This window comes from Hylaeus volcanicus, chromosome 3, assembly GCF_026283585.1.
Source record: "Hylaeus volcanicus isolate JK05 chromosome 3, UHH_iyHylVolc1.0_haploid, whole genome shotgun sequence".
NCBI classification, from domain to species: Eukaryota; Metazoa; Arthropoda; class Insecta; order Hymenoptera; family Colletidae; genus Hylaeus; species Hylaeus volcanicus.
Genome location: NC_071978.1, coordinates 593,623 through 619,224, shown reverse-complemented (window position 1 = coordinate 619,224; position 25,602 = coordinate 593,623). Strand labels below are relative to the sequence as shown.

The window sequence follows — 25,602 nt, the reverse complement described above, 5'->3', positions numbered from 1 at the left end:
TCTCTCTCTCTCTCTCTCTCTCTCTCTCTCTCTCTCTCTCTCTCTCTTCGCTGGTTACGATACGAGCGATGGACTTGCCGTTCCTATCGGGAGGACTTGGGCAAAAAAAAAACGAACAGATAAAAAATTTCCGCTGAAAACAATTGCGTCGCCGAGGAAACGAGCACGACCAAGTATCGACACGGCGTGGCGCCTTATCACCAAGTGACATGTAACGATGCGGAATTTTATCGTGTTTCGAACATACTTAATAAAACCACTTTTTTGTCCGTGCCGCACGTTTGGAAATGTTGAGCTGGTCATGCACGATTATTGCCACATCATGTCACTCGAGAATTCGGCAAAAGCAACGTCGATGATCGGGAGAGACAGAGATTGGGTAATATCGTTAAAAATATGCAAACATCGTGTTCAGCGACATCAAAGTTTATTTATAAAGCATATGCCGATAAAAAGATACTCGACGCGCCATATAGAGCTTAAAGAATGCGCCGTTTATTGGCCGTAACAAATGGATGACTAAAAAGAATGGAGCGAAACAGCCGCACGATTTTGATCGTGGTTCATCTTGAACGCGAATTGTTCCAATGATTCTTAATATCTCCACTAATTTCGCGACAATCGTAACGTTTCCCACGAAGCTACGGATTTTCGCTGAATTCCACGGGAATTTGCTGTACGAACCTTGAGCACAGGATTGAAATGCCCGATTCGCGTAACCACGAGCTACCTTAATCGCTACCAGCATGTACAACGGCCGGCTTAATGGCATCGAGCTCTGTATAAAGTAATTATCGATACGAGTTTACGTGAATGAGATTGCACGCGAAACAGCGGCGTCCTTGGGTCGCAGAACCCTGACAAAAATTGGCGGCATTTCGCGCAATTTTGCATGCATTATCGCGCGCTAATTATTATAAACGGCAAACTGTAATTGCTACATTTGCGTTCGACGATAACAGAGGAACGATCGATACAAATTACAGTTTTAATTTATCGGTGGATCGATTAAAATGGAATCGTCAATTCTCGCTTTACTTGGCTTCAATTAATGCCCTAACTAGGTATAATTGGCGCGTGTGTGTCCTAATCGATCGAAATATTTCCACGCCAGGATTAATTATTATGTAAAACTAACTAAGGCTAGTTTAAGATTAGCTAATTGCCTCTAATTGAAAAAATGTACGGGTGAAAGAAGAGCAGCATAACTTTCTAACGAATGCAACAGAATTTCAGGACATCCTGACCGATGCGATTAGTCCGGTATCTAAGTGGCAAACCTAGCATGTCCTACACCTACGCATCGAAATTCTATCTCGTTAATTGACGCGGAAACGGAGAACGAATTCGTCGTTAACGACATTGGGTCAAAATTGAATACGAGGTACAGACATCGTAACAAATTGCGAAACTTTGCACGAATAATGGATGTAGTTAAGTTCTTGCACTTGTACGTATGTTAAATAATCGCTAAAAACGATTGATAGGTACAAATTATATTTGAGAATAGCGACAATGATTTATAGCAGGCAGTTACTTTGGTCGAACTCGTATCAGAAGCATTGATAATTTACACTTCGGTATTTTCAATTCATCCGAAAGTCACATTTGATTCGAACAATTTCGTGGTCGACGGTAAATTATAAATGTACGATACAACGAACAGATATAATCACGCGCAAGGCCATCGATTATCCATCTTCCTAGTTTGCGTGGAACACGACCAGTTGCTGTCGATAAATCGATACCCTCTAATTGCCACGAATGCAATGATTGCGTTAGTGATTCTTCGGTTTCGAATGTCTTAACCAATTTACAGAACGAAAGAAAAGAAAACCTAGAATCGTAATCAATGCACGAAAGACGAGGAAAAAGAGAGAGAAGCAACGCAAAACGGAAGTATAAAAAGATAAGGAAAATAAGACAACAGGTTGAAAGAAGAAGGGAAAAAGTAGCATAACGACTGGGAGAGAGAAATAAAGTAAAAACAGATGGAGACGAGCGAGGGAGTGTGATGTGGCTATATGTGTGTGCAGTCGTGCAATTCGTCCTTGGATTTATATAATAGGGAAGGAAGAGAAAAATCTCGGAAAAGAATAAAAGATGAAAGTTGTAAATTTCCTAAAATCATCAAATTTATGGAAGCTACAACAGCGAATGAGCCCTATAACGAATAGACCGTGGCGTGACGTCGGAAGAATGTTTTCGTAGATCTATTTTTCTAAAGGTTATCGAGAAATAACTAAAATGATCGGTTAGCTAAATTGAACTAACGTTCCCGTGTTCGAAGTTTCGATACGAGTCCCTGCGCAGAACGAAAGGGTTGAACAGCGACGCACAAGGAGAGGGGTTAATTCGCACTAGCTTGAGGTAGGACGTGTACGAACGGTCGACAGGTGTCGCCACGTTGCAACACATGCTTGACTCGGTCAAGCGATAATAATTCTCACGTGTCCTCTGTCAAGCGGTACCGTGGCTTCAATTCACTGTATGCGAGACACTATATGTAGGTTAAAGACACGCCGTTATACTATTGCGTAATAGAGAATGTAGTTGCCTAACTAACCGGCTTTCTTGACTGTTTTCACGAACAAACGTCAAAGAAAAACGAAACGCAAGTTACGTCCACTTTTGACCGATCGGTCTATCCGTTGCAATGCTAAACAGAATACGTAAGCTGTAAGGAGAGCATCGATTCCTTGTTACAATCTATCTCTCCTAAATGTATATATAATATGTATGTATACATATATAAAAGAGACACGCGTAGGGATCGAGCCAAGAGAAGAGGGTACAGTCAAAATCAAAAGTGAGATGCGTGACATAGATTTGGCCGAGAGCAATTTTCAGAGGAAGACTCTCCCAAAGAAGAATGGCATATTTGTAGGGATTTGGAGATGAACGGAGGATGGATCGAAAAGGGAATTGTTTGCCAATATCACGGTCAAATACCGCGAATGCGGTCACTGAACTAGTTCCGTTTCGACCCTGACACTGCCATTGCCCCCAGGTCGCGATTTGTGTCAGAGGCTCAATATTGCCGCGGTTTTATTTGCATGCACAATTACTTACCCCTCTCGCTGGACTCCATCTCGCAAAGGCTTCTGATACCGTGCTGGACGTACGGCACACGAAACGAGTATCGAGCAAGTACACGTGGAATATTACTTGTGGATTTCGGCCCGCCAGCTCAAAATTCACCACGATATAAACATGGCCGGTCACTCTCTTGTCACAATTACCGTGGGGTCGTTGAACTTTTCCAAAATCGAGAGACTGCGCCGTGGAACACTACAACTATATATCTTTTTTCAGTGTACGCGAAAAATGGTAAACTACTGTAACTTGGTGCGTGCCACCTAAAAATAGATCGTGAATTCGGCGATTGTTTTGACTAACAATATGGTTTGCAACCTACTCGGAGGTGGCGCTACGCATTGGATCTCTCTGATGGCGTCTCCAACATCACCGCTAGAGGACTACGAACACAAATCGATTCTCGTAAGTTCTTCGATGAAATAAAATTTCTTGGACGAATCTAGATCCATACTAGATAGATACGTAGTTGACGATCAAAATGAAATGTTCCTATACAGCAAAATTTAGTAATAAATAGTTAGGACATTTATTTGTCTGATTATACATAATATACCTGCACTGTGCTTACATTAGGCGCTACAAACTTCTGTGGTTATAGAAACGGTGCTCTTCTACTTGTAAAATGTTTTTTTCAAGGAACATCAATGAAACAGAAATATTTTAGAAATGCCATATGTGTACGTTTAAATGAATCGGTAATGATCTCACCGTGTTGCATTTCTTTAAAGGTATGCGTACTTTTGTCACGGCATTCATGAAATATACCGATTGCTGTCAGTTTAAAAGACAAAAAACATACTATGCTCTTTTTTATACGAAATCTTTCATTATTTGTTATTGTTATAATCGGTGAAACATTCCCATTGTCATTGTTACGCTTGCAATAAAATTACGATAAAACCGTGTAACCTCCAAACCTCTTGAAACATTTTTAAATCTATTATGGTAAAATATTCGACCAATCTATTGTAAACAATAGAATCTAAACATACAATAATAACATTTAATTTATATGAAATTTATACTATGTAATAAATGTATAACTTTTTTGATATATTGTAGTATTTCTTGATCAAAAAAATTATTTTCAGAGAAGCAGACATGAATACAACAATAAGTTCAGTCGAAGGTGGCGGTGATAAACGTGTACCAGAGACAACTGTGCAAAGTATAGCACAAAATTTAACTACGATACAAAGCATACAAAATGTGCAGAGTGTTGTACAAAGTAATATACAAAATATCCAATCTACTCAAACTATAGTAGGATCTGTTGGAACACCTACTAATCTTATAGGCAAATCCATATCGATGGATACAAATCCAAAACTACCCCTAATGAAACCTGTAGTTCCATCCGGTACTACGTCAACTTCAGAGACTAATAAAATAACCACAACGGTAATAGAAACTAGTGCAAGAAGTGTAAAATTTTTTGCAATTATTAACCATAGAAAATTATAATACAAATCATTTTTTTTGTAGCTTTGTTCTGTGGGTTCTACAGTAAGAATAATATCACCAGGTATGTTAAGTACAGTGGAACGTCAGAATCAACCGCAAACTCAGCAATTATTACAACAGACACAACAGGTAACAAGTATGCCAGCAACGTATCATGTACCTCGAGGGGCAGCTGCAGTTGCCAATATATCTGCTCCAAGATCAACAGTGGCTACTCCTATTGTTAGAGCAAATACAGGGCAGACTGTTCCTACTACAAGGCCTGGGTATATATAATTTACCTAATATCTATAAAAAATTGTAAAACTAGTGCACAGATCTGATATTGCTTCTTTTAGGATAAGTACAACTATTTCAAACCCTCAATGGCAACCTAAAACAACATCAGTTGTGTATGCACAACCTCAAAGACATCCTGTACCTCCAGTTGGTCGAATTTCTAGACCACCATCCACTGTGTATAGCAGTCAACAACCTCGTTTAATTACGCCATCGGGCCAAGGAAGATCTGTACAAGCAACAATGGTTACTGGAGTTCCTGGCACTCCGTCCAGATTAATAGCGCCTGTTCTTCAGGCAAACAATAGTATTACAAGGTTACCAGTCTCGCAAAGTAGATTACCCACTCCCCAAGTGACAAATGTATCTCAAACTACACAGCCTAGCAGATCTTCAACTCAGGCTATTCAAGTAAATTATTATGTCTCTTTAATTTATCGATCAAAATTTTAAATATTATTACTGTAATAATTAGACCTATTCCGTTTTAAAATTATAGCCCAATCAATCAAACAGACCTCTAAGTACTGGTACAGGTACCGTAAATCGTATAGCCGTATCAACACCTGTAGTTGGAGCCACGAATCGAATAAGTGGTACCGCTTCGGTGACCGTTCAACCAACAGTCGGACGACAACTATCAATTAACACAGTGGCTGGTCCATCAACTGGTACTGTTAGTCGAATTGTTATCCCATCTCAGCAAGTAGGTATAAAAATAGTCTCTATATTTGATTTAAAAAATAATGCGTTAGCGTATCGAATAACAAATAAAATTGTTACCATGATAGGTTCAGCAACAACCGTCACAACCACAAACAGCACCTCGCGTTGTTCAAACGGTTACCTGTTTGTCAAATCTCAGTACAGTGTCCCGAGTAATTACTACAGCCGCGAGTACATCGAGCGTAACAAGAATACCACAACCGGCGCCTACTACAGTTGCTAGAATTACTGGAATGTCTTTACATCCGTTACCTTTAGCACCTGCGAGAGCTACATCGGCATCTGTTAAAACAGTACAAGCTCAAAGCGTCGGACCAACCGTTCAAATCAAACCTTCTCAACAATCTGGATTACGAGTTCCATCGGCTAGTAGTACGAACAATAATTCGAATACTATACCCGCTCAGTCGGTACAAGGGCAATATTTGCATCCACCACACACCGCTACCTACTATTCTTTCGAACCTACAGGTAATTCGTCATCGTTACTCCTATCAGTACTTTTATAACGAACTTATCTTCATGGTATTACGTAGGAACGTATTCTCAGTACCGGCAAACTCCGGTAAGATTACTCGTGGAACCAGGATACGATGAACCACATACCAAACCGAATGCATCTCCAAGACCAAGTATACTTAGAAAAAGGGATCATGACAATTCACCGATAAAAGGTACAGACCTAACAAATTAAATTTTGAGAGTAACATATGACTACTAACCTCCATATTGTTAGGTGTAGCAAAGAATTTAGTTCCTGTACTTGCATCTTTACCACCTGTCGCAACATCCAGTCCTCCTTGTTCACCGAGAGGAGATCAGGATGGTGGAGGTTGTCAAAGTTCCGGATCTACTACAGTTTCGGCGACATCATCACCAGGTCTCGACGAAGAACCAGAACAATCTAGAATTACTATAAATCCAACGGTGGAGATGTCCCCAAGAAAAAAGCCACGGAAACAACAACTTACCGGCGTAGAATTAACGGAATCAAGATGTACAGAAGAAGAAATGCAATTTATTACGGACGATAGAATGAAGAAAGAGCTTAAGGAAGACTCAAAAGAAAAATCTTTGGATAAAAGACAAAATTTAAACATACCACGTGACATAATTAAATCTCCTACGCAACAGCCAATCGTTGCGATACGAACGCGGCCTACGCCTAGTTTACTAGGTTCGTAAACAAAATATAATTGTAACTGTTCCGTACATGTAACAAAAAATAATTGTCGCCTTTACAGGCCCTTCCTGGAAGAACAGATGGGGCGGTAGACTTCACCATTACAGAAGACCAAGCGAAGTTCGACCTCGCGAAGAAAGACGACCCACAGTTGCAGAAATAGCACAACAGAAACATGTACTACAAAAATTGAATGGTTGGAAAGTGTATCATCTTACTGCGCAAATGGAAGACATTGCTGACCTTGAGAAACAAGTATGTTTACAAATTATTATGAAGCATATAATTCTTAGTATATCGAAATAGTAATACTAAAATAATCAATGTGTTGCAGGTACATGAAAAATTAAAAACAACATTGACGATGCTTGAATCGCAACAAAATGTCAGAAATAGACAAGACGATGGACTTGAACGTGTAAATGAATTGATCAAAGGAAACATGCAACGTAGTAGTTTAATTAGTGAAGGAATGAATGAAGCGCGCACGCAGCTTATCGCTATATTTCAACATAAAGCACCTATTACAGATATTTTGCAACGGTGCGGTAACAAACGGGCTCAAAAGAAACGAGATAAATGAGATAGTGTGCCCATCGAATTGAAATAAACACGTTTATAAGGAACTCTTGCAAGAGCAAGGTTCGAGAGGGAGTTATTTTTATCTGTGTCACAGAATCTACATTATAGGAGTAAAATAAATGGTTTTATAAGTCTATGACACGACTGTCACTAAACATGTTTATAATTTTATTATACGTATCTACAACTTTTTATTTTAATATAATACTTCTTATTCCTCTATTTGTTGAACTGTTCTTTTATCTTTATTATACTAGATAATGTATACATATGTATATACACATATAACTACACCATTAAACGTAATGAGGGGATGAGGGTGTACCCACGGTATACTGTTCAATCTACTTTGTACATACACACAATCATACACAGTACACGTTGGTATGTTACTATGGCGATAACATACTCTGAAATCAATGAATAATGATACTTAGCATTTTATTATTCAGTATTTGTAAAGTTTCAAAACAGTAATCTATTGGTGTAAAATATCAAGATTAGTGTAACGACATGTGGGGATATAGTCCTGCGTTAGACATACAACTTGAAGTTAATAAAAGTGCAACTAATTGCCTAGGTGAATGTCTCGAGGTATTAATTGTAGGTGCTGGCGATGCAAGACATATCGTGAAGACGTTAGCATCATCTTATTTGTACCGCGATCGAATTATTACGTATCATGTAATCGAATCAACATTGGAACAAGTTGCTAGATCTATGCTTTTACTAAGTACTTGTTTAGAAAAGGACTTAGGTATGTATAATAGATTTTTAAGCATATTCAGTGATTGTCCCTGTTCAAAATATATTTTTTTATAAAAATATGGAATACGCTTAAGGTTTGCAAGAAGCAACTCGATATTATTTGGAAATATATGGGAATACGCTGGTAAGACCAGCAACAGCCAAGTATTTGGTAAAACATTCTGATCGATTGATGGACATTCCAACAAATACAATTGATTGTACTTGGTTAAGTTTAGAAAACTTCAAGCGCAGAGATAAAGATCGATTAGAAGGAATTTTTAAGTGAGTTCAATTGAAGAAGTTGAAATTTTGTACTTTTCACATTTATCACTAAAACTTTTCGTAAGATTTTGGGAGCGTGCAACACGCGAGAATATTCCCGTTGTGGAGTACTGGGATCAAAGAGTTAGAAAATCATTGAAAACAAGATACGATTATCGCGATGGTGTTTTTGACTGGGATTATCATATGGTTTTGAAGTCTAGAGATGTCTCGAATTTAACTGTACAAGAATATAGGTATGTTTATTAATTGGTATATGTGTTTGCAAATATAACTTGTTCAATCCTAAGCTAGATTTTGGAGGAACAATGGAATTGCATTCACTTGGTTAGAGGGTGAACCTGCTAGAAGCAATCCAACATTAGTGAGTAATATTATACAGCATGGACCTGGATTTATACACTATGCTTACTTGGGGGACATTACTAATGGTCCTTTTTTCACATGGGGTTCAGAAGAAGTAAAGATTAATCAAAAGTAAAAATTGTGTTGAACTTGCAGACCATGCATTAACGTATTTTCTATATGATAACATTGAGAAAATTATTTAGTAAATACAGAGCAACAGACATTGCTGAGAGGGAAATAATGCGTTCCATACATGAAATTAGAACAAAAGAACCATTGTGCGATGAACTTATAGCATCCCACAGAGATTCCTCCATCTTAAATGGTACTTTAATGATTGAAATGCCAAGTAATGCAATGGAACAAGAATCATGGAAAAGGGAAAGAAATAAATATAGGAAAGATGATATACCCTGGATAGATATAAAAAATCAAAAGGTATCATATAATAACATACTTAATAAATATGAGAAACAGCCTTTTTTGTACAACAATAAAGTATTTTTAGGTCATTTTTCATCCTGTGACTTCATTGGAGACACTCAAATGTAAAACAGAATATACCAGCAAATTCGACTTTATGTGGATTGCTCATAATATGACGAAACAGTTGCCTAATCTTATTCCATTAGTCAAGAAAGGAGCAATTGTGCTGGTTGAATTACGAAAATATTTAGTAGAGCTGCGAGAGGAAGACTTAGAAAACTTTGTAAAAGAATTGAGGGATATTGGACGAAAAAATGGACTGCGTGAAATTAGCGATATAAATGCTAAAAAGCATTATATTGCTAAATTTTACAAATGTTAAATGATCACGAATTAATAATAAACTTTCCGCCTTCTTCATTTCAAATTTACCCCTCATCATGTTATGTTGTATAGATTATAAACATGTACGTAACGATAATTTTTCACAATGAAGTTTTTACTATATGCTTTATAAATTTAAATGATATTACCATTGTATATAAAATGAATATATACAATGCGAAAGCATAACGTAATATTTCGCTTAACTGCCCAACTATATGAATTTATGTAATAAATCAATTCGTCTGAAACGTGAATAAATCAAATATTATGAACGTTTTTATAATAAAATCTTTGCATACTAATAAATATTGTTGAAATGCCTGATAAAAAGAAAATCACCAAATACCATTACACATAGTGAAAAATCAAACTTTAAGCATGGTTATGAGAATCACCCAAAATCGCGGGAAACGCGTCCTGTTTCTGCTTGATGGCCCGTGGGGTTGAGTTACAAGTTTGTAATACTAACAAATAAACTAGTTTATACGATATTATATTTATTGTCATAATGATATCCACAAAGTACGTGTCGATTTTTGTATGCTAAACGGCAGTGCGTGTCAATATTCTGTGAAATAAAGTAACCCTTGAAAATCGGCCATCGCAGCTATTTTCAGCGATAATGGAAATTGTTTTCGATGCGTAAGCCTTTTATACAGAAGTTCTAAAGTTTATATCCTGCTGGTCGTTGCAAAAGTGTACAAGGTTTCATAACATCGAATTATTGTAGGCCTCGATAAACGAATATGATAAATTAGTTGGCAAGCTATGAGCTCTATCAACAGAGTGAACAGCAAGGTGGGCACAATTATTGAATCAAGAGAAGGTGATTTCGGAAACAATTTCGATACAACGAATAACGGCTTTGGCAACGATAAGAAGGAATTTACTGGCGATTTCAGTAGAACCTCACCTGGTAGAAGTCGTTATGGTAGAACGATAAAACCTAAGTCTCCTAAAAATGAGATTGCCAGCTCTCCAAAGGTATTTTGTGTCTCTTGAGATTAATTACAATTTTACCAGTTAAAGATCGATACTATTCCTAACACATTACGATATTAAACAAAGTGATCTTTAATGTTCGTAAATATAATTTTCTTTGTACTATATGCTTTATGTGTATATTTTTTTGTAATATTTTTTCTGTGTAGTTGTTTTGACGATTGATAGAAATATTTGATTATATAATATAACAATATTGATACGCGTATTTTACAGAATTCTAAAATGCCAAAGGCTAAAAAATATCAAAATTCATCCGACAGCAGTAACGAAAGCACGGATGAAAATATTATAACCAACGATGTGGATGATGCAAGCGATTCGTCTACCAGTTTAAGCACCATGGATGAAGCTTCTATGAAAATGGTTGCTTCATCTGTACAGTGCAATTGGATATTAGGCCAATTAGCATGGGCTAGAGTAGGTAATTTTCCTTTCTGGCCCTGTGTGATAACGCTTGATCCAGTTTTAATGACCTACAATAAATTAAAAGGTACATTCTTTTGTGTAAGGTTAATGTTATTAATTTTGAGGTAACTAATTTTGATTTATTTCAAACAAACCATTTGTTTGACCAGCCACTGCCAGATCACAGATATTAATGGTGCATGTTCAATACTTTGGTGACAAAGGTCGTCACAGTTGGGTCTCTTCAAATTCTATGATACCATTTACAAATCTTGCTGACTTTAAGAAATTGTCAGAATCGATAACTGCAGAAATTAAGAAGAGAGATCCAAAATATGCTGCTGCATTTATTATAAAACCTGGAATTAAGTCCAAATGGGAAAGCGCGGTTGAAGAAGCTATGGAAGTTCAACCAATGAGCAACGACGAGAGAGCAAATACTTTTAAACCAAAAGAAAAGAATGCAAAAAGCAGATCACCAAAAACACTCGCATTAGATGAAAAAGATAAAACTAATAAGAGGAAGTATTCAACTGATTTGAGTGGATTGGATATTAAACGTATTAAACGGGAGAATGTAAATGTAGAAATGAAATTTTTAAGATACAATCTTATGTAAAGTTACTATTATAAATATTTAATTTAATATTGTTGCAGGCAGACGAATTAGATAAGCCGCAGTACAAAACAGATGGAACAAAATCTAAGACTTTAAAGTATGAAAATGGTAAGAGTAATTCGAAACTTAATTCGGATACTCCGCCGTTATCTCCGCAAAGTCAAAAGGGCTTGAGTGACGAAGTCTCTATTCCGCAAAAAGTTGACTGTAGGGCTGAAGAGTATAAAAAAGGTGTTTTTGAAGTATATTATGAACGGAACAGAGATATGTTGGAAGATGAATATCCTGATGCGACGGAAAATGATATTAGAAAATATTTGAGGAAAACTTGGGGTACTATGAATTCTGCGTTTCGTAAAAAATATCGAACATATATATCAACAGACACAAGTAGTAGTAGTGTAAAAGAAAGTTCGTCAGACCATGAAGAAGATTTATTGATAGATATAGATGCAAATGTAAAAGACAACAAAAAGTCAAGAATCAAAGTTGAAAAAGAAGAAACGAGTGTTTCGGAAACAAAGCGAAGTAGACCGTATAATCTCTTTAAAGGAATGAAGCAAGAGAAAGTTTGCCAAATTTGTGAAAAAACTGGAAAGTTAACTAGGTGTAAAGGTCCTTGCTATTCATACTTTCATCTATCTTGCGTAAAACCTGGAGAATCTAGTCCAGAACATTCCATCGACGAGAGTACAATGGACGATAAGATTCTCGACGATGTAAAGGAGATTAAACAAAACAATATCGACGACGATGAATATAATGGTACCGTCAACCTAAGAATTGTTATATATATTCATGTATTTCATTTTATTCGATTAAACAAATGTTTTTAATTTTAGGCAAAATCGAAGAACAAGAAGACGAGTTATTCAAATGTATTGATTGTTTGTCAGGCGTAGCACCCGCATGCTTTATATGCAACGAAAGAGAAGGTGATAGAATAAGATGTACTGTATTAGCCTGTGGAAAACATTATCATTCGTCTTGCTTGAAGTCATGGCCGCAAGTAATAGCAAAAACGTTGTTTGCCTTGTAAACTGTATCGTGTAAAATGTACTATTTATTATAACAAATATTTTTGCCTTCTTCTTAGTCTCATTGGCAGGGAGGCCGTTTAACTTGCCCGTATCACGTGTGTCACACGTGCAGTTCGGATAATCCACAGGATAGTCATTCGAGAACACCAAGTGAGAAATTAGCACGATGCGTTCGCTGCCCGTCATCGTATCATACATCTACATCTTGTTTGCCTGCTGGTTCAATGATTCTAACCGGCAGTCAAATAGTTTGTCCGAAACATTATCAGGCACCTCATCCTCCAGTAAACGCAGCGTGGTGCTTTTTATGTACTAAAGGTGGAAGTCTTATCTGCTGCGATACGTGCCCGACATCTTTTCATCTCGAGTGTCTAGGTAATTATTTCTAATTGAAATACAACACTAGCAGTGATAGCTGTGGTGGTAGTAGTTAGAGATGGAGAAAATTTCATTCGAATAATTATCTTAGGGATTGATGCGCCGGATGGTGCATTTATATGCGAAGACTGTGAAACTGGCAGACTGCCTTTGTACGGGGAAGTAGTATGGGTTAAACTTGGTAATTACCGTTGGTGGCCATCCCGTGTTTGTTATCCCCACGAAATACCTGAAAATATAGAAGCTATACCTCATAGTTTTGGCAAATTTTGTGTAATGTTTTTAGGATCAAATAATTATTATTGGGTTCACAGGTAAGCATTCAGATTTTCTTGTGATAATAAATATGTCTACTGATTACAAAATGTAACGATTGAGCGTTTATCTCCTTTTAGAGGTCGTGCTTTTCTTTATCAGGATGGTGATGCAAATATAAAACCACCAATTGGTAAAAAAAATAATAGAGACGGTACATTTCGTAAAGCGTTAGAGGAAGCTAATCAAATTCATCAACGTTTAAAAATTGAAAGAGCAGCTGCAAAAGATAATGGGCCACGAGGCCTGAAACCTCCGCCTTATGTTAAGCTGAAAGTAAAATTGTCTTCTTCTACATTTACCATTATTTACATCGATGTACATAAACTACTAATTAGCAATAATGTTGGATTTCTAGGTCAATAAACCGGTTGGTAACGTAAAACCGACAGAAGTTGAAAGTATCGTCGCGTGCGATTGCGATGCGGAATGGGAGAATCCATGTGCACCTGGAACAGATTGTTTGAATCGAATATTATTAGTCGAATGTAGTCCTGGCATTTGTCCAGCTGGTCCAAAGTGTAATAATCAGGCATTTGTAAGAAGACAATATCCAGCTATGGAACCGTTTCATACTACTGGTCGTGGTTGGGGTCTTAGAAGTTTAGAATTAATTACCGCGGGACAATTTGTTATCGAGTATGTAGGGGAAGTTATAGACGAGGCTGAATACAAACGGAGGCTACATAGAAAAAAAGAATTAAAGAACGAGAATTTTTATTTTTTAACTATAGATAATAATAGAACGATCGATGCCGAACCAAAAGGCAATTTAAGTCGATTTATGAGTGAGTATTTCGTGTTTTTAAGAAATAAGAAAGGATGAACTTACACTTTAACCTACTGTTTTTGGAATGCAGATCATTCGTGTTCACCAAATTGCGAGACACAAAAATGGACGGTAAATGGGGATACGCGCATAGGTCTGTTTGCGTTATGCGATATAGACCCCGGTGAAGAATTAACTTTTAATTATAATTTAGCTTGCGATGGTGAAACTCGAAAGCCCTGTTTGTGTGGTGCACCAAATTGTAGTGGATTCATAGGTTTAAAGGTACAGAAATCACAAGTAACGGCACCTTTGATTCAACAAAAAAAGTTCGAGAAAATAGACAAAATAAAACGTCAAAGAAGGTGTGTACAATTATCAATATTTCTGTTTTACCGACTCTTTGCTTTGAGATAACATTGATTCTCCTTCGACATTAGATCAAGGAAACATGTGACTTGTTGGAGCTGTGGACAAGAAATCGACAAGTTAGAAGATTTTGTGGTTTGTGATCAAAAAACATGCAATAAAAAGTACCACAATGCTTGCGTAGAAATTGACGGTACAGATTCAAGGTTTAGTTGTCCTTGGCATCATTGCACGGAATGTGGCCGTAGAACATCCGCGCATTGTGCATTCTGTAGCGTTGCCTTTTGTCAAGGTAATTATTATATGCTGTGTTCATTATCACATTCAAAAAGCATTTGTATTTATCAATTAAAAATAAATGTGCTACCGTTGTTTGCAGTACATCTTGACGGAAACTTGTTCGAATATGGTGAAAAGGGTGGTTTTGTTTGCAAACTTCACGAAAGTATGGAAATGCAAAGATCATCTATCGAAGATGAAAAAGATTATTCGGATAATGATACCGAAACAGACAAAGAATATTCTTCCACAGACTCCGGTAGTCCTCTCGCAATCATGGAAAAAGCAGTACCACGTGAACCATCGCCAAGAGTTTCCATAGTAGAGGTGAGATAAATGAAACACTGTAATAAAAATACCATCATTCCAAACTGTGAGGAAAGATAAGCAATCATACAGGCTCTCTGATGCTCGTCCATAGCTTTCATCCGGAAGTACTTTATGTTTCGTATATAGATAGCTTCTTTTATTTTATTTACATTATTTACATATTAACGTAAAACAAGTTGGCGATGAATTGCGTTGGTGGTGGTAAGCATGAACAGAAAATTGTACACAAAATAATGAATTTGAAGATAGTAGACCACTGAGCGAACTTTTGATCGACGAAGAATCCTTTTTATTCATCAGTGTTTTTATCTCAAATCATTCATGTATGTTACTTTTTACGTTGAGGTAATATTTACGAAGTTTTCAAATTTCGATTATATGTAACTTTCCATACTTATATGAGGAATACATAAATTATGTTAGCTTCTACATGTCATCGACGACTTCGCTATGTTCTAAATTCATTTTTCGAATTCTAATTAACGCTATGCTGCGTTCATTTTGTATATTCACCGGGATACAAAAACATGCGATTATTGTTGAAATTCTATGCAAATGATACGATATCACTGTTGATGTAACATTCACGGTTCGTATGTTTCCAAAAAAGAAAGATTAATGATAATTAACTTTTTTTTTTTTGTAATTATTTTTCATTGTTCCCAGCATCCTCTCCCTGACATTGGCAGTAGTGAGAAGTAGTAACAAACAAACATGTTCTGTTTAAGTTTATACGTTCAAGTGAGTGTATACTTTTGCTATTATCTCTTTGGACCTCTTTTAATTTGTAGTGTAATTGTAGTAACAGAAAAATTCCTAACTTCCAGTTAACAAACGATTTATTTATCGCTAATTAATTATTTACTTTTACGTATATATTGGTGAGTAAATTTATTGGTTCGACATAGACTTTCAAATCGTATCATTGTATATATATTTTTATTGTGGGCAGTCGCGTTACTTGTAGCACTTTAGTGCACGTAATTGGTTGTAAACCTGAGTTTCTTTTTGAATTTATGTAGAGTATTATGCTTCCTAATGAGTATTTACGAGAAGTAGCATTTGTCAAAAGTAAAAGTAGGATTGCGTCGAGATTAATGAAATAGATCTCATAAATGGCAATATGCCTCGTAGGTTCATCCAAGCAGTGAAGAAAGCGAAGAATCTCAGAAAGAAGATGACGAGGATGTAATACAATCTACTGGTTTTATGCCATACGAATATAGTTTGCAAAGTATGAAGAGAAAAACATTACATCGATTGTCCCTAAGATTAAAAAAGGAGGAGGATCAAGTAGAAGAGTTAAATAATCTTACATCTAGTCAACTAGAGGCCATAATCGGTGGCAGTCTGTTCGAGTGAACAGTGTATCTTCTTATTTACAAAACACTATTCATTTCTCAATTAGACCAATCGAATAAAAAATTTTATTTATCATAATAATGTTCCAAACTTTCAAAAGTTCTTAGCAATTCGTTTCCAGAAATTATATTTATCGATTAACATGAATTTTGTTGTTTATCTAAAAGTAAAACATAACACATCCCCAAAGTAATCATACATTTCTTTTATATAAGTATTCATCAATTGTAATACGAGTATTTAATTTGAAAGTGTAACATACTAATTCAGTGCCTTGTCGAAATTAGTTTGAACTCTTATACAAGTGAACTTACAAGGGCCCAATATTTACTTTTAGAGATGTCTATGAGCCAGTTGAATACTTTCTTTGTCCTTCGCTTTCCGTTCGAAATTTGTATTTATTTTAAGAACAATTTGCATCGGCTAAGTAATAGGTTATCAGCCGCCGAAGCAACTATACGTTCACACTGCCTTGTAAATGTTTGAAAACTTGTATTACATGAATTATGTTATTTTTAACAATACTTAGGATTAGTATTAAGACGTCGAATAATCGAAATCATTACGCATTATCCATAACGATTCGTTTAGGTGTTTTTTGTTAAATTATAATGTGCGATAAAGGAATTTTTAGACTTTTGCTTAATTGTGACTATCGTAAAGTGAAGAATAATCAAATTTTGTTAATAGTTTTTTCCTTATATATATATTTAAAATTGTACATACGAATTAGTGTGCTCGGTTGGTAAAAATGTGAGACAAAAATTGAATGCAAAAAAAAAACAGTTTTGTGTAAGATAAGCGAAAATGACTATGTCACTTCCCAACTTTTAGTATATATTTAGTACGATTTTCTTAACCGTAAGTGTAAAAAAAACTTCAAAAAAAAAAAAAAAGTGGACACAAGTACATATAACATTCTCGTACGGTTAGTATTTGTAATTATTTATAAAAGTGTGCGTATCTTGCTTGCACATATCATGTGGAGTATATTATTACTGTTGTTCTAAAGAAATTTTCAATAGCTCGCGCAATTCATTATCGGATTTCAATACTACTTGCGGAACAATCGCAATTATGTAGTTAAAATTATTTAAAAACAAATGAGCACAAAGGTACAAGAAAAAGAATCGATAACGGAATAATAGCTTCCGCAAAATTGTGAATGGCAAAACGTAAAAAACGCAGATAAATAATAATATCGATTATTATTATTGTTGTTGTTGTTATTATTATTATTTGGATAATACTTTATTTTTACATTTCGATAATATAAGTACAAATTCAATATTATCAAATTTCCTTTTTGACGCCTGATTATTTAATTTCAATGCTTTTATAAGTGAAACATTACGTTACTTATGCTGACTTTAAAACTTCCGCGTTGAGAAATCTTGATGCTTTATGAATAAGTTGGATTATATTCACAAATGACTAGTTTTATCGTAGTTACTTGTACGATATTGCGATATATGGAATTTTAATAATCAGTCACAGCGTTTAAAATGTTTCATTGCGTTTGCACTGAATTATTCGTTAGTGCACCACTTGCGCGTTCAACATCTCAATTAAATTGCGTTTAATATATGTGTTAGACGCTTTGACTGTTGTAAATGAAATTTACGCTTGCGATTCTTTACCATAATCTTGATAAAGTTTTGGACTCTCTTGGACCGTAGAAGTACTGTTACTTATTATGAGATTGAGATCAGAATTCGATGCGGTAGACGGGATTTCTTCTATAGGAGTCTGTTGTTCCTTTCGTAACACGGGCGCAACAAAATTTTGACCAGACGATAGATCTCTTTTCAACATTTGTGTCTGTAAATAAATTGACTTTATATTAAATTAAAATTAGCAGTCGAAGGAACAGGAATACTTTTGTGACTTCTGTACCTTAGACTTTGATCTGGGTAAGGTAGCTCCGGTGACAAGACCTAAAATGCTTGCGGCAAGACCAGTAAGTTGTACAGCAGCCAAGGGCGACAAGCCTCCTCGTACTAAACCTAAAGCCAATAACGCGGCTTGAGCCAAAATCGGTGCGACTCCGGTAGCATTAGCCGCTGCTCCTGCTAACTGACCACCCCCCACGCTTGGTCCGTATGCGAAACATAGATTGTGTCTGTCCACCTGTGTAACGTATTTGTTTATCAACATTTTATATATAATAATGTTGATGACCTTTAATGTGAATTGTTAAACATACCAGATGTTTTACTATAAGATATAGCAACCCAAAAGGTGTAATCAACGGACAAGCTAAGCTGTACACTGTTGTCATAGTAAAAACTAAGAGTAACCAGGCATAATGAGCACCTAGTGGAAATTCCCATAATACTGCTTTTCTAATATGTATTCTTTCCGCCTTACTACGAGCTATACATAATCTGAAGGTATACAACGCGAGTTCAGGAAATCTGACGAGCTCCAAGCCACTTCCAAGCAAGGCTGCGGTAATAACATAATTTACAAACAGAGCGCCCTATAAAAACGTAATTGTATTTATGCATAAATATATTTGATACGATTCTAGGATGTATTAATTACAGCATAAACATAATCTCACCTGATCAGGTAAAAATACACACTCCCAGTTTATTGTGTTATTCGCTGGATTCACAGTCCGCTCGAAAAATGCCTTGGCACTGGTTAGGCCTAAACTAGGTAATATGAGGACCATCAGTAGTAAAAGCAGCAATGTTTTTGTCATTACTGCCCGATTTAGGCCGCTTCTAGTCCAATGTCTAACTAACGATTCACTTCTTGCTACTAATACAGGCATTAAAGCAGCCACGCTGACTAATATTACAGTTGGAAAAAAAGACGAAACTATTGGACTAAAATTCTTAATTTTATCTGTGATCGGTAGGTTGTTTAAAGCGGATAGTATTACCTGAAATCAGACATTACAAATATATCGAATGGAAATGCGATTAAAGTAGGTATCAACTTAATCAGCGACAGTTTATCAATAGTAAATGACTTACAAATGGTGTAGTAAGAAAAAACAATATGATGCCCAAAGCAAAATTGATCAAAACAGCATTTAAATACCAACACGGTCTTGGTATGCTTAGGTTTTCCCAAAAAATATCGGATGGTGTCGGTGCGTAATTAACAACCCATTTCATGCTTGGCGACGAATTTAGTTGTTTTCGCATTGTTCTAGCTTCTCCAGATGTACCTGTTTATTGATATCATTATTATTATTATTACTGTTATTTCATTGCAATAGCACTAACTGACCTAAAGTCACAAAAGCTACTCCTAGAGGCCTAGTTAGTGCGACCCTTTTTTCTTCTTCGACTAACGCAGTCAATCGCATTTCTTCGTTCATGTAAAATTCATAGGCATCGATTTTCTATAGAAGAAATAAGATATTTATCTGCGGATTTGGTACAATATTTCCAGATATAAATTACATACATATTTACAACAACAACCTATCACTTGGCCACACGGATATGGATACATTTTTAAAGGTTCTCTTTTTCTTGCATAGTTTTCGCAGTATAAACGAGCTTGCTCAACACAATCCTTTTTCATGTCTAATGCTGAAAGTCGTCTAATATCATAAGCTAACGTAACGTCTTCCACTGTTAAAGTAGGAAACGCTTCTCTGAAAGTAATAATGAAGTAAAATGAAGTTTTTGACGTTTTATGTTAATACGAATTACATACTTGAAATATTCGATAAGGGTCTGAACTTTACACTGATGCTCTGGTATTTCAGTAATTAATAATGTTCTAGCTGCCAATTCACCACCGTGTTTCGCGTTCTGCACCTACACAGTGTAAAAGTATAACAGTGTAAAAATATTTATTTCCCCATGTGCCATCAATAACATACCATACCTTTTTTAAAAAATGTCTCATAACATAACTTCCAACTGGTAGATAAGATAAGATTAACATTGTATGCACCCAAATCCATGTAGACATTGGATCTAAGTTTGACAATGTTGTATGGCCAAATGTTGCATCATCTCCTTGCATACTTCCATGGAAATTAATTGGTAAAGCTATGCATAAGGATACAACAACCATTAAGCCTGTTAAGATGATTAAATGACGTTCAAATGATATATATAATAAACCATCAGGTCCAGCCCGTTTTAGTAATTCATCATCCCTAGAATTATAATGGCAAAGTATTATTTTGTGGTTTATTATAAATATTACTTACTGTGCTTTATTATACTTACGTAACTTTGAATGCAGTGACAACCCATGATAGAAAGCCTCCATCAACTTGTGAAAGTTCCGAATTAACAGAAGATTCTATGCATATTGCATCTGTATCTCTAGCCTCGTTGTCCGCGTAAAATATTTCCATCCATCTATCATCTGTTTTGTTCAATAATGCAAGACGTCCATAATTCCAGGCTTTCTTGCGTAATAAACCAAACAATATAAAAAGGAACAAAAATCCAATAAAATTTAGCAATAAATTTTCAGGAATGCCTGCATAAACATCTGTTATTATCGTTGTATTATATTTTAGTGTCGAAATACATGAATTTACGGAGGGATTTTCACGTAGATTTAAACTGAAATACAAAAGATAACAACATTATAATAAGTTTATTATAAATATTTAGTTACAAAAAGAACTTTACATTCAATGTAAAATACTCTGAATATATTGCCCAGGAATCAATTACTATCGAGAATTTATATACATGTTTAGTAAATGTATACATTGATAAGAGGTTAAGAAAAAAAGGCGTACAAGTGTATTATTAATTCAATATAAAAAATTACTAAGTTGCATTCCAATAGATACAAAATTAATTTAAAAAAATCTAAGAATTTTTATCATAGGATTTATCAACTATACACACGTATAATATATATGTGTATAGTAAAAAGCTTTATTCGATAAATAATATCAAAGGTTATAACAAAAGATTTAAATAACATTATTATTCGATATACTGTACGAGGCAATTAATCGATCTTGTGAATAATTGAAAATATGTCATGCAATAATTAAAGAACAGTTACAAAATACGTTTGAAGAAAGATCGGAAGTTTACCACTTACTGAAAATAATTGTCGCCCATACTTGTTAAGATATTTATATTAGTTTACGGTTAGATAAACACAAAGACGCATGTTAACCAGTGTGTCAATTTGACACATCATATGGGAATGTCGTTGGTTACAAACAGATGTAAGAATACGCGCTGACGTAGCTAACTAAACCTAGCTTAACCTGAGTGCTGTGATTACAAGAGATAGCACGAATTCACACAATCTTAATATCGATAATGGTCTTTGTTTATGCTGGTCTTTTATCATCATGACTAACAACCAATTAAATTTCCTTATAAAAGTCAAATTATTTATTTATTTAGTATCATTACACTCGATAATAGAGATAGATACATTTAAAAAAACATATATAAAGGAATATTTATAATTAATCTAATATCGAATAAATCGATAAATAAATAAATAAATATATATATATATTAATATAGACATATTTGACATGATATATGACACTTAACTAAATAATAAGTGAATCAATTAAATATACAATTTTTGTTATATGCATTATGCATAATTGTGTTGACATTTAAATACAATGGAATTTTATCTATTAAATTAATTAAACAATTCGATATTTGTAAAAATTATTTTATACATGATTCGTGTTTAGTTTTAATCGAAAATATCGCTTTTGAATTAAATAGTACTATTTTACTACTTGTATTTACTCTTCTGAGTGTTAGAATTTATCTGATGTCGTTGGTATTGATTGTATGGTTGTAATTCTCCCGTTGTAATACAATCCAAAACCCAGCTTTCTTTTAAACCTTTTGTGCCAATTACAATTTTCGCGGTTTCTGGATCATCGGTAAGACGACCACCTGCAGTTTTTATTAGATCTTTCATCGCATCATACGGAGGTTTTGTATCTTTCTCGACATATATACACCCACAAGCAGTAAACAATTCAGGGACATAGGATGTTCCAAATAATTGCCTGTCTTTGCGGTTTTCCTGGAAATTACAAATCATAAATCAATAATGCTTTATATCATACATTTTGCGCATAATGTACACAGCATGTTTCTTTTCAATGTAAAATTACCAGCACTGCTTTTGAAAAATGTGCCATTTCGTATTCTTCTGGGTCTAACCACGCATTGTTTTCTAAAGACTTCAAAATCCATTCAAATTTAACGAGCCAACAGCCTCGTATAATTCCGTGTAGTAGATTTATCGTACGCACACCCGTGGTTACTACGTGTGTTGTTCGTTTCGTAACGCGTGCTTCAAGTTTTGCATGACCAAGAGATTTAACAACACTTTTAATTATATTTTTATCACTGGAACAAGATACAGAATATAAGAAAAATATGTAAGTTGAGAAAAAGTAGAGGATAAGGACATCTCTTACTCATTGGATAGACCTGTTGCAACAATACTTATTTTTTGTGTTTTTCTTTTTGATGATGACGTACTAGTTAAACCTTTATCAGCCTGGAAATCATTTAACGAATTGCTACTCGAAGTACCTATACGCGGTTTAATCTTATTTTCTCTCTCTTCTTCTAATTTCTTTAAAATATCTTCTTCAACAATTTTTTTAACAGTCATTTTTTTACTTATAATTTTTCTTGTTTTTTTGGAGGGTTTCTTCTTATTAGGGAAAATAAAATTATCATCATCCTCCAACAGTAACTGTTCACTGCTTTGTCTCTCAATGAATTTTATATTATTTTCATTACTTTTTGAATTGACTTTATTTTTTATATGTTGTTTCTTTTTTTTCTTGCGTCTTTTTGTATGCATTGGATATACAGGTGGTAAATGTTCATGCTCCATTGGAGAGAATGATAATAATTGAGAACATTCACGAAGAGGCAATAGCTTCTTACATTTTCTTTTACCAGCTGGTACTGTTGGATTTGTTGTATTCTGATCTTTTTTTAATTCGCTCCCATCCATTGATTCTTGTATAAGTACAGATGTTTGCAATTTACTACAGTGTGTTTCACAAGAAGACGAGTCATTTAAAATAATCGATTGACGAGGATTTCTGCATTCTGCATTTTCGTCATTATGAAAATTACTATTAAGCGAATGTGCTACAGTGTTCTGCCTCAATTGTGGTTTTAATAATGTTGGATATGGAGTAGCTTCAACATAGCTATGACTATCCCGAGTTTTATTTACAATTCTATCTTGTGTCTTATGCATATTAGAAGTGGTAGTAAGATTTTCTTCTGCATCTGTATTTTTGCTTACCACATCATTCGATACTGACAATTTCCTTTTGTTATTATTTTCTTGCAAACATAATTTATTTGATGTATCTAAGGATGTATTCATTTGCAACGAAGTACAATTGGTATTTATGCTTTCTTGTACTTCTTCAGAGACAGAAGAATACTTACCTTTCTCTTGTCTGTCTCTACTGTTTTTATTATACTTTCTCTGCTTCCTTCTGTGGTATTTATTATCTATATCAATGGATGTATTTACATTCAAAGAAGTACGTATTGTATCTGCACTATTACTTGGGATTGCTTGTATACTCTGGTCATTATAGTGTACTTTAGTACTTTGTTCATGAATGTTATTAATTAAAGAGGATTTTTCTAACCCTTTACAAATTTTATTTGATGGTTCAGAAACTTCTACAGTTGCCTGTACCGAAGATTGCTGTTTGTCATTTGATATAATTCCTCCCTGAAAATGAGTTATTTCCATGGGACAAATATTTTTGTTTGTATGACTGTTTGAAGGAGATAATTCACTTTCAGTCTGAGAACATTCTTCAGTCTCTGAATCTAATATTTGGTCATTTATCATTGTTGAACAACCAATAGGTACTGCCATAAATATGCTATCATCTTCTGAAATACTTGAAATAGAAGCAGATGGATTTTTACAAGCAACAGAATGAGATAGATTTAAAGCATTAGGTCTTTTATTACTTCCAGCTAGTACAATGCTACTCCTATAGCTTCTGTCTTTTGATAGTGATGAACACAATATTGGAGAATTACTATTTCCATTTACATTATTGTTACACATGTTTGTATCATTTAAGTGTCTGCTTCCATTGAACAATCGTCTTCTCTTCAATTTATGTTGCTTTCTCAGGTCCTTGATGACTTTATTGTTACACATATCTTTTGGTGTACTACCAATGAATTGGTTTATACTGTTTTGTGTATCTTTATGTTCAATTCTATCAGAAATATTCGATATTGTGGATACTTTACTATTGGCAGCATTATACATACGATCATTATTAGAGATTGAAAACTTAGACTCTAAAATTATACGTGTCTTAACAGAAAGCTCATTTTGTATGTCAAATACTTGCTTAGTCTTGGTTAAAATAGCTTCCTTCAATCTTTCGCAATCTCTATTTAAAATTTCGTCATTGGCACTCATGTTCTCTAGAAGTATAGATCTTTGTTTACTCTTAGAATGTCCATATTTACCACCCTTTGAAGTTGTAGGTGTATTATCATTGTATCCAGCATCTATTTGTCTCAATGATCCATTGCCAGAGTCTACCAAATTTGAGCAACAACTTAAATTGACTGCCAACGAGCTACGTTGACATTTTAAGCTATCACATTCATCAGACATATTTTCCGCCAGTGTCTTTACTTTATTTGGACTGAATTTTTATTATACGTTGTTTGTTTCAGATCATAATCCAAACGGTGTAAATCTTCTTAAGCATCACTTTAATAGTCAATACCATACACGATACAATTTATAACTGTACATATTGTAGACACTATTGTATACAAACTTCGACTGTTATCATTTCTTATAGAACTATTGTAATTACAATGTTAATAAATAATTATACGCGATACGAACATTGTAGCGTTATTGTAATCATATATGATGTATGATTGTAATTAACAACACGTTTGAACATGTTCGACATGTTTGAATCCATGCTTTTGAAGTTATCTGTTACAGCGTACTCGCATGATAACGACCTTAACGGTAAATAATTAACTAGAATAATTAATCAGCTTATGAATTTCTTGATGGAATATTAACATTTTTAATAATTTAACCATTTGCGGTCCAAATTTATTGATTTTAATGTATTAGTCGAGCTTCACTCGACATGCGACCGCAAAGGGTTAAAGCATCTTATTGGACTCCTAATATCTCATTTGTCTTATAATAAACTTAAAATAAAATTAAATAG

At 34.8% G+C, this 25,602-nt stretch overlaps 6 protein-coding genes across 10 annotated transcripts in view; 3 read left to right on the top strand and 3 right to left on the bottom strand.

The window, feature by feature from the left end:
* The window catches only part of LOC128874356 (retinoic acid receptor RXR), a 38,618-nt gene extending 35,247 nt beyond the window's left edge, over positions 1–3,371 (bottom strand). Inside the window, exon 1 of one of the 2 annotated variants that reach the window (XM_054119039.1) lies at positions 3,073–3,371. In XM_054119039.1, coding sequence (XP_053975014.1) covers positions 3,073–3,091 — 19 coding nt within the window. In that variant the 5' untranslated portion in view covers positions 3,092–3,371. The remainder of the gene's footprint in view (positions 1–3,072) is intronic. The other variant, XM_054119038.1, reaches the window with a different exon arrangement.
* A 284-nt stretch (positions 3,372–3,655) lies between these two features.
* On the top strand, positions 3,656–7,555 carry LOC128873093 (histone deacetylase complex subunit SAP130). The gene is made up of 10 exons (XM_054116370.1): positions 3,656–3,827; positions 4,191–4,500; positions 4,585–4,829; positions 4,902–5,253; positions 5,342–5,548; positions 5,634–6,039; positions 6,105–6,242; positions 6,305–6,745; positions 6,813–7,006; positions 7,086–7,555. Exons 2-10 carry the CDS (start codon positions 4,201–4,203, stop codon positions 7,332–7,334), a joined length of 2,532 nt encoding a protein of 843 aa, XP_053972345.1. The 5' UTR covers positions 3,656–3,827; positions 4,191–4,200; the 3' UTR covers positions 7,335–7,555.
* Positions 7,556–7,704: 149 nt separating this feature from the next.
* LOC128873096 (dynein axonemal assembly factor 3) lies at positions 7,705–10,125 on the top strand. The gene is made up of 6 exons (XM_054116372.1): positions 7,705–8,090; positions 8,176–8,365; positions 8,431–8,601; positions 8,660–8,842; positions 8,917–9,151; positions 9,222–10,125. Exons 1-6 carry the CDS (start codon positions 7,847–7,849, stop codon positions 9,519–9,521), a joined length of 1,323 nt encoding a protein of 440 aa, XP_053972347.1. The 5' UTR covers positions 7,705–7,846; the 3' UTR covers positions 9,522–10,125.
* Positions 9,961–25,435, top strand: LOC128873091 (histone-lysine N-methyltransferase NSD2). 4 transcript variants are annotated; one of them, XM_054116367.1, is made up of 15 exons: positions 9,961–10,168; positions 10,257–10,510; positions 10,745–11,021; positions 11,107–11,519; positions 11,594–12,320; positions 12,398–12,564; positions 12,652–12,970; positions 13,065–13,287; positions 13,369–13,564; positions 13,647–14,076; positions 14,149–14,422; positions 14,498–14,718; positions 14,806–15,032; positions 15,702–15,776; positions 16,170–16,309. In XM_054116367.1, the coding sequence occupies exons 2-14, from the start codon at positions 10,295–10,297 to the stop codon at positions 15,735–15,737; spliced, it is 3,726 nt and encodes a 1,241-aa protein (XP_053972342.1). In that variant the 5' UTR covers positions 9,961–10,168; positions 10,257–10,294; the 3' UTR covers positions 15,738–15,776; positions 16,170–16,309. The 4 variants fall into 4 exon arrangements, with proteins under 4 accessions (XP_053972342.1, XP_053972343.1, XP_053972341.1 ...); XM_054116368.1 differs by lacking the exons at positions 15,702–15,776; positions 16,170–16,309 and adding an exon at positions 25,082–25,435; XM_054116366.1 differs by lacking the exon at positions 15,702–15,776 and having other exon boundaries at positions 9,963–10,168; positions 11,107–11,513; positions 16,170–17,830.
* On the bottom strand, positions 17,587–21,587 carry LOC128873094 (calcium permeable stress-gated cation channel 1). Its single transcript, XM_054116371.1, has 11 exons — positions 21,444–21,587; positions 20,603–20,947; positions 20,253–20,529; positions 20,079–20,182; positions 19,824–20,016; positions 19,644–19,758; positions 19,385–19,581; positions 18,964–19,290; positions 18,604–18,879; positions 18,294–18,527; positions 17,587–18,218 (listed from the first exon to the last, which is right to left on the bottom strand). Exons 1-11 carry the CDS (start codon positions 21,461–21,463, stop codon positions 18,018–18,020), a joined length of 2,289 nt encoding a protein of 762 aa, XP_053972346.1. The 5' UTR covers positions 21,464–21,587; the 3' UTR covers positions 17,587–18,017.
* Positions 21,905–25,101, bottom strand: LOC128873092 (uncharacterized protein MAL13P1.304). Its single transcript, XM_054116369.1, has 3 exons — positions 22,810–25,101; positions 22,501–22,738; positions 21,905–22,409 (listed from the first exon to the last, which is right to left on the bottom strand). The coding sequence occupies exons 1-3, from the start codon at positions 25,017–25,019 to the stop codon at positions 22,110–22,112; spliced, it is 2,748 nt and encodes a 915-aa protein (XP_053972344.1). The 5' UTR covers positions 25,020–25,101; the 3' UTR covers positions 21,905–22,109.
* Positions 25,436–25,602: the final 167 nt, after the last annotated feature.